The sequence below is a fragment of the Triticum aestivum genome, chromosome 6D, assembly GCF_018294505.1.
Source record: "Triticum aestivum cultivar Chinese Spring chromosome 6D, IWGSC CS RefSeq v2.1, whole genome shotgun sequence".
NCBI lineage: Eukaryota > Viridiplantae > Streptophyta > Magnoliopsida > Poales > Poaceae > Triticum > Triticum aestivum.
The window spans coordinates 392,220,652-392,229,247 of NC_057811.1; the positions used below are offsets into that span (position 1 = coordinate 392,220,652).

Consider the following 8,596-nt stretch of genomic DNA (forward strand, 5'->3'; position numbering starts at 1 on the left):
CCACTCCATTTGATGCAATACTCTCCTAATCTGCATGGCAGGTTGATGTATATCTTAATGTGTTTTAAGTGGCTCATTTAAGCAGAGATGTTATCCTGCAGAACATCTTTTGAAGAACACACCTATATGAGTCTGATTGTCAAACGTCGCAATCTATGAGAGTAGGGTTCTCTCTAGTAAACTCATGAAAGGTCACGGAGTATGACGCATAAGCTCCACCCGCGGGGAAGACACATGGTAGCCACGTATCGGTCAAGGCTTTATGTGAAGCTAGATTCGCAGAAAACTTGCAGTTCAAGGCCCAGTCCACTGTTCAAGTTGCTTATTAGTGTAGCATAGAGTTCTAGGTGGAAGTTCAACTTAACAGTCTCCACTGTAGTACCGGTATATAAAACAGTGTTTTGGAACCAAAGGCAATTTTTGTGTGCCTCTGGGATCTGGTGGGGGATTGCTGAAATTTTGTCTATTTTGGGCCTAGCCCACTAGCAGTTTCAGAAATTCTTAATAAATCCTAGAGGCCCACGCAGCCCATTCGTGCAAGGCAAGAGGTGAAACTAAAGTTTAGTCGCACATTGCTAGTTTAGAGGGAGTTGGAACTCTTTATAAGGGAGGTTCTTTCCCCACTTGTATCAGCATGAGAACAAGAGGGACATCCACGCGCGCTCCTCCTCCGCCGCCCGCCTCGCCACGCCACGCCACGCCTCGCCTCGTCACGACGCGACGCGCCGCGGGTTGCGGGTTGCGGGAATGAGCCGAGCCGATGTTTAAATTTTTGCCACGCACTACGGGTATACGAAAGGTCACACGGAAGCTGAAAAGATTAATGCGAACGGTGCAGCCCTTCGGCTGCTGGCTGTTCGCTTCATCTCCGACCAGAACTACTCCTTCCCTCGCCATCGGTTCCATCTCTGAGTTGCTGCTGTCTTCCTCATCCCGGCTTGCGGCGTGCACCGCACGTCGGGATAGTAGGCCTCCAAAACCGCACCTTTTGAGTCATGTACGGGAGAAGGGTGATAAGGTTTTTGGGGAGCACTCAGCGCGACTACTGGTTGCTTCATCACGGACGATCCGGTCACCGACGACTACTTCCCCGACGACGACTTCTTCCCCGACGTCCACGACCTCCTCGACGACATGGCAGGCGAGGACACCGACCCCAAGTCCAGCGCTTCTGCTGCTGCTGTCCCGTACGTGTTCTTCTCCTTTCTATTAGAGGTCCTGCTACAGTTTCTTGTTCTAGTATTTGCCCTAGATATGTTAGACTCTATTTCATATATGCAACTTGCTATATTGTCTGCTCTAGATATGTTTAGTTACAGTTCATATATGAAGATGCTGTTTACCTTCTCTTTGTCAAACCGCATGGCTTGTTTTATCACTACTATTCTGGTCATGTTTTATCTAGTATTTCTGTTAATAAAATTATTCTGTTCATGTTTCCAACACCTACCACCATGCGAGAGAGGCAACCCAGCGTACGCAGCTACGCCTCACCACGCACGCACGCCGACCGACCGGTACGATGTCGGCCTTGGCCCAGCTGGTCACGGAGGCGTGCAGGAAACGCGCGCGCAGCGGTTGGTTGCGGCGCCAGCGTCATGCCGGTTGGGCCGTGGGCGTCAGCCCCGAGGGAATCGCGTGCGCGCGCCGAGACTTCCGACCGGCCCGCCTCGCGCCACCTCCGCCATCGGCGCCCCCGACGTGTCGCGCGGCGATACCCACGCGTCGCGCGCGCCGGGACCCCATACCGCCGCGCCCGCGCCTCCATATATACCCCTCCCGGTGCCTCCCCCACTCTCACCACCGCTAAGCGATAAGCAGCCTGCACCGCACTCCCCACCTCTCTGATTGACAGACCACCTTAGCAGCCAAGCCAAGCCAGCCTCGCCGTCTCACATCCCTGCAGCAATGGCGTCTCGCGCAGCCGTGGTGGTCGTGGCCGTGGCCGCGCTGCTGTTCGCGGCGGCGTCCGCGCAGGAGATGGACGCGAGCATGCCGCCGGCGCCGGCCCCGGTCACGGGCGCGGCCGCTGGAGCCGCCGCGTCGGTGCTGGCCGTGGCCTGCTCCGCCGTGCTGTCCCTGCTCGTCGCACAGTAGGCGGTGAGCTGCTGCTGGTGGCGGTGCGTCGCCGCTCGTCCGGCCTCCGGCGACGGCGACGGTCGCTTCTTGAGTTTAGGGGGAGCAGTAGTACCGAGTAGTGATGGGTTGTGTTGTGTTCGTCTGAGTGGGGCGTGGGCGTGACTCCGTTGCTTATTCTTTTGTATCATACATTGCTGCGTGTATTATTTCCGTCTCGTGTGTGTCGCCGGTTCTTCTATGACTATGAATAAATATTGGATGGTGGTTCTGTTTTTACATCTCCGGTGCCGCGTAATCTGTCTCTGGTGTGCGTGTTCTGTTCATCTTTTCTTCAATGTTTGCATTCGAGTTCTTGTTTTCTTTGCTCGACCTGCCCCCATCTGCCTATGTTCAAAGGCAACTAACCTGAAGACAGCGATACCCGTAATACTACCACCTAGGATCAGGGGACTAGGAGTTCCTCATCCTATTGCCCCGCCCGATGTTCTGTTGCTCGTTGGTTTCCGCGCTTATAAATTTGTCTTGAGCTAAGAGAATCAAGCTGGGCTGTCTAGCTGTTAATAACCTGAATCAAGCACACATTTCCCCTCACGATCGGTCGATTGCGTACGTAGAAAGATACATAGTCCGGTTACAGCCTTGGCATGGAAGAAGGTAGGTAGGTGAGGTACAGACGAAAGCAAGGTACTGTACGTGTGAGTTCAAGACGCTTTCAGTGTTTTCCCTGTTAGATTTAGACAATTCAACATTTGATTGATTTCCTCCCAGTAAACTCGCCCACAAAAGGCAGTAACGGGAAAATGAACCGAGCTATCTACTTGAAATTCGTGAGCTCCGCACTGACTGCTTGATATCTCAAACAACTTACAATGAAAATTAGGAACGAGGAAATAAACTGAGAAGGACAACGAAGTTCAGGTCAAATTCGTTCTAGCCTTCTTAGGTCCAACAAGGTAAAGTTGCAAAATTCGTGTAAATATCTAGTACTCCCTCTGTAAAGAAATATAAGAGTGTTTAGATTACTATCTTATACTCTTATATTTCTTTACGGAGGGAGTACATGGGACCTGCACTGCGAGTAGCACCGAGACCTTACAGGCTTCAACCCGCGGGCCAAAGCATAAATTCACGTATAGAAAGATCTGCGTTGCACTGTTCTACCTTTATAGCCTGAACAAATTATTTACTCCATGGACGAGAAACGGACAGGATGTACCACTACGAGTATATACAGTGTCTTTCGTACACAGGCAAGGTAACGACGTGAAGTTCTGATGTTCGACAGGAGAACTCCTAGCCCAAAGACAACACAACGATTGTTCATGACAAGGAACCCGTGATGACCTGAGGCATGACATCTCCGCTGCCGTTAGATTTACAGTTGTCTTGTAACTTTTTTGGAGATTTACGGCAGGAAACTGAAGTTTCTGCATTCAGCAGTAAAGAGTAGAACCACGAAATTCTTGAGAAGACAGGATCAACCGTCAGGAACCCTCTGCTTTTACAGCAGCTGACTACCTTGGATTATAAGTTGGCAGCAACCACCAGCCGGAGTGCTTTTACAGCAGCTGACTACCTTGGATTATAAGTTGGCAGCAACCACCAGCCGGAGAGAAAGTTATGGCTCCCTAAGTAAGTACGTACTTCTCTTCTCAACAGCTTCCTTCTGGATGCTTTGAATGTTCAGCGGAAAACAAAATTCAGAAATGCATGGTCAGATAATTGCAACCTCAGCTTAGTTATGGAAGAACGGTATTGGAAGAATTGCATCCAACCAAAACAGACCTTAATTTGAGATATATGGTTTGATGTCTTACCTACAGATGTAACCGGCTGAGCAAGTACGCCAATCTACATGTTGGAACAGAATTTTCCATCGGATATGCAAGCAGAGGTTATACATCAGAATTTCTCATCAGAAAGCAAGCAGAGGTTATACATTATATAGAGAAGACCACCAATAGAGTACCAACCCAATATTTCTTGCATGCTCCATACTACCATTGTCGGCATGAAAATGAAGCACTGCCACCGTTGCCGGCTCCTCCAAACGCCCATCGGTGTAGGCATGCTGGTGAACATACAGTACTGCACGAGTCAAACCGAAGAAGCAAAGAGCATAGGAAAACAGACAATTGATTAATATAGAAATAAAGAAGAAGAGAATTTGGATCGGAGGGAGTATTATTTTGCACAGTTTATTACATGAGTCAAATTACAATGGTCATATTCCAAGGTCATCTGACAGTCACTATTTTACAAAGCATGGCTTTGATGAACACACCATTTAGCTTCTCTTCTCAACATTCCACGTCATCTAAGCTAGCACTGATTGCAAAAACTTAATATTGCCGGTCTTATGTGGAGGCGCTAGTTCAAAGTTCAAACTATGGTAAATTATTTGCACAACTTATCATCAGCAGTTACGAAGTTACTGCCATTTTTATTTTATTTTTAATTTTTTTGAGAGAGAAGTTACTGCCATTAGTATTTTAGTTAGGCTTCATTCGGAACTGCTGCTGCACATTAAGTATGAGAAGGTAACAACGGGCAAAATATCACTCTGGGGCACTAGTCAAGTTTCAGTTGATAATTCAAACATTATATAAGATGTATACATGATGCTAGATTTAAATCTGAACGAGATCAGCATATGTATACCTTGTAGAAACATCGACCACCAAAGGGGCAAGTGTCCCTTCCAAAGTCAAAGTACCTACAATCAATCGACCTGCAATAACATATTTGTGGCTTAGAAAAATGTAACATGAATCGACATCTACTCTGAAGAACATACTACAAATGAAATTTTCTCTTGAGGTACTATTAACTTAACGATCATATAGTGAGATGCATGCAACCATTAGATCTGTTGTTACTAACTTAAGAATTTCCGTATTTCCATCTCAAAAAGTAAAAATCCATACTGACCACATAAGGACGGGCATCATGTTAAGACTAAATGAAGAATAAGGTATCTTACTTGAGCTTGGCCTTGTAACCGTCAATTATATCCTGTTTTTCCTCCTTCGAGGAGTACCATGTAGCACTAGGAATGACATAGTACGAGACTTTGCGGCATATTGGACAAGCCTTGACTGTAGAGTCGATATCCATAGAAGATGTAAGAGAGCTGCTGCGCCACTTCCTAATGCATGTGATACAGAAGGCATGGTCACATTCAGGTAGAAGCCCAAACCTCTTTTCCGCTGCTGTGGGCTTTGAAAGCACACGGTCCAAACACACACTACATTCCATCTCTTCACTTTTTTTCAAGGTCTCAAGACGTTTGTTGTTTCTCTTGCAGAGCTTGATATGAGCCCCACCTTCGCTGGGCCGGTAGGGATGCAAGCACTGTTTTCCACAGGATGTGCATGGATCCCCATGCATCTGAGGGCACTCTTTCCCATAGGGACAAGTTCCAGCTGCGGCAAAAGAGCATATGGGCAGATGAGCAAGTGGGTGGAGCGCTTGGTTTTGTGCAGTTAGTGCTGATGACAAGCTGTTCCCATCCTCTGGAATGCAATCTTCATCATCAAATCTCCAGGTAGACTGATGCACAGAGCATACCGATAAACTTTTGTGTGTCTGGTTGCTCACATCTATTTCCCCCTCACAAAGAGGACACCAAGACAGATAAGAGTTGGATGGTGCAAGTGCTGCAGTAGTTGATGGTGGGGTGTATTCAGAAGAAACTTCAACATGTTCATATCTGCAACGACTGCCATAAGAGCACACACCGTTCTGGTAAAATGTGCAGACCTGCATGAATAAGCATTACGGTGATGAACACTAGACTGTTATGAATGTGCAGGCTATGAATGCAAATTGACCAGAAGATTAGTAAATATGTAAGTTAATAATGTTACATCATTTGGTTGATCATTCCAGTCATGGGAGAATTGGCAGTAGTCTCCTTTAAAGCAAGCACCATTCACAAAGAACTTGCAAATGGACCTGATGGACATAGAAAGCAACAAAAAAATCTGTAAGTGATTCCACCGATATTAAAAGATTCTAATCAAAGTAGAAAAAAAATCAACAAATTAGAAAGGGAACTGCGAAAATGCTAGTTGAAAGCTACACTTTCATAAGCTGCACAGTACTGATACGCAGTCCTCCTCAATAGACTCCTAAGCCAAATAAGAACATATCACTATACTAGGAATCATGGTGATCAGTTCCTCGCAGATCATCATTCAGACAAGTGTCGCTCACGGTCTCATGTATTCAGGACTTGCATTTGTCGTCTATTCTTTTCGCTAATACATCATTGTTACCTTGTAATTTTGCTCTCACTTACTTATAAAGAATTCAGACATTAATTGCCAACACCATCATTCCCTTCTGTCAATTGTACGTACCGTGACCACCTGTCCTATTTCTACAGAAGTCACCATCCCCTTCATTTTCGCCAACTAAATTGCAACCAGGTGTTAAATTGTAGGCGCGGTACCATTGCATTTGTACCAGCACCTGATTGGCAATAAAACCCGGGCGGTTCAATAGAAAACCCAATCAACACATAGTGATTCACAGCATACCACAACCAGAGCCACAACCATATGACATTAGCGATGACCCCTCCAATCGGCCACTTCAGCGGCCAGAGACTTACTGGAATCTGAAATTGCATGCTCTGCCACGCCAGCGCCAGCTCGATTACCTCAGATCACACCCAAAAAAAAAGCAGCAACCTCACTCAAATCATGGCCGCCTCCTGGCCGCGCGCACCACGAAGGGTAGCACAGTAAGCTAAATCCAAACCAAAATCGCCACGCTCTTCATGGGCACCGATTCTTCAAGCTCAACGAAACCGCCTAAACCAGCTCGAATCATCGGCCGCGAGGCCCCGGAGCGAGCTAGGGGAGCGGAGAAAACGCGGTACCTGTTCGACATGGCCGCTTGGCGGGGTCAGAGCCGGCAGAATCGAGCCGAGCCGTGCGGAGCCTGCCCTCCGCCGGGGGTTGTGGCGCCCGCCGTACGCCTAGGGTTTGCCCGCTGCCGCGCAGCGCCTCGCTCCCTTGCGTCCCCTTCGCGCTTCCGCAGCTCCGCTTTGCTTTGGGTGGTGGTGCCGCTGCGGCCCAGCGGGGGATGTTTTTCTTTTCCTATAAACGGGAGGGGGGGAGAGGGACGGGCGGGGCGGGCGGTGACGGTTCTGCCCCTGGAGCGTGGCGGGGAAGGGGGCCGGCGGTTGGGGGCAGGATGGTCAAAGCAAGGACGCGGGGAAGCGAGGAGGGCGTGCCGCTACGCTCCCGCCGGATTGCGTGGGCAACCGCTTTTTTCCCGGAGGCAGCGGCGAACGTGACGTCGTGGGCTGCCCGCGATAAGGAAGCGTGATTATTATAGTGGAAGGAAACGCGCGCCGTTCTCTCTTTGGTGTTTTATAAAGGAAAAAAAGGAAAAAAGACGAAGGTAAAAGATTTCTATTAACTAAGAAGAAGAGGAGAGTTGCAAGTTAATTACTCCATTTGTTTTTTTTTTTGCGGGTGAAACGAGTATATATTAGTTAAGTAATGTCATTACACTCGTTCTCACAAATCATGGGTAAATCATCTGGCCCTGAGTGAAACCAGATAGCAGTGCGTTGAGCGCCTCGTCCCATCTGCGCCATGCAATGTGCAGCAGCATTGCATGACCTTCCAGCATGCAGGAATTTGTGTGGCCGGATGACAGGTAGAAGGGTTTTTTTTTTTGAAACGTAGGCTCAAGAAGAGCCCGGCTTTGAATTAACAAAGCCATCAACCGGCCAGGATTACAACTCCGAAATACAACCACACTCCAACTAAAAGGAAAGAAAACAAACGACAAAGATACAAGGGCGCCTAGGAGCAGCTCACAGAGGCATACAACAAGCTAGCTAGCTAGAAGATGGACAAAGAACACATAGCTAGAGATGCCAGGAACCCATACATGCCGAGAACCAAGACAAAAAATGCTAAACGGCTCAGGAAAGAGCACCGACGACGGAGCAAAGCACGCCATTGCCAAACGCCTGGGCTTGAGGGAGACACATCCATCCAGATCCATCGTCACAGAAGGCCCCTGCCTCCTCGCCTGGCTCGAGGCGCCGCACCGGTGAGCGATGGACATGCTCACCCTAGAACCTGCATGAATTGCATCGCAGGAAACCACAGGGGCGGAACCAGGCGTTCCCAGCCTGCCGACGACGACTTACCTGAAACAGAGCAACGCCAAATGCACGAGTCCAGGCATTAGACCAGCAACGGGTGATCTATTTGTGCCAGTATCATTCAGCTGCTCAACCCCTTCCTTGCAGTCCATCTCAATGATGAGATTCTTGTCTATGTGTGCAATCGACAGGCTCGTTCCCTCAAGGCAAGCAGCCAGCTTCACTTCTATCGGTGAGGAGCACGAACGCAGGTAACGGCAGGATGAGAATATGATTGCTCCTGTGTCATCTCTCAGCACCATTCCGGCCCCTCCCGTGGACTCGCCATGGATGAAGGAACCATCCACGTTTAGCTTTCCCCAGCCAGCCGGGGGCTTCTCCCAT

General features: G+C 48.6%; 1 protein-coding gene across 5 annotated transcripts; it reads right to left on the minus strand.

Moving 5' to 3' along the window:
* Positions 1-3,158: 3,158 nt before the first annotated feature.
* On the minus strand, positions 3,159-7,205 carry LOC123145306 (E3 ubiquitin-protein ligase makorin). 5 transcript variants are annotated; one of them, XM_044564684.1, is made up of 7 exons: positions 6,968-7,205; positions 5,949-6,036; positions 5,063-5,841; positions 4,741-4,810; positions 4,053-4,150; positions 3,897-3,930; positions 3,159-3,745 (listed from the first exon to the last, which is right to left on the minus strand). In XM_044564684.1, exons 1-6 carry the CDS (start codon positions 6,976-6,978, stop codon positions 3,897-3,899), a joined length of 1,080 nt encoding a protein of 359 aa, XP_044420619.1. In that variant the 5' UTR covers positions 6,979-7,205; the 3' UTR covers positions 3,159-3,745. The 5 variants fall into 5 exon arrangements, 4 of the variants coding, with proteins under 4 accessions (XP_044420619.1, XP_044420618.1, XP_044420616.1 ...); XM_044564683.1 differs by having other exon boundaries at positions 3,159-3,752; XM_044564681.1 differs by having other exon boundaries at positions 4,053-4,167.
* Between the last annotated feature and the right edge of the window lie 1,391 nt (positions 7,206-8,596).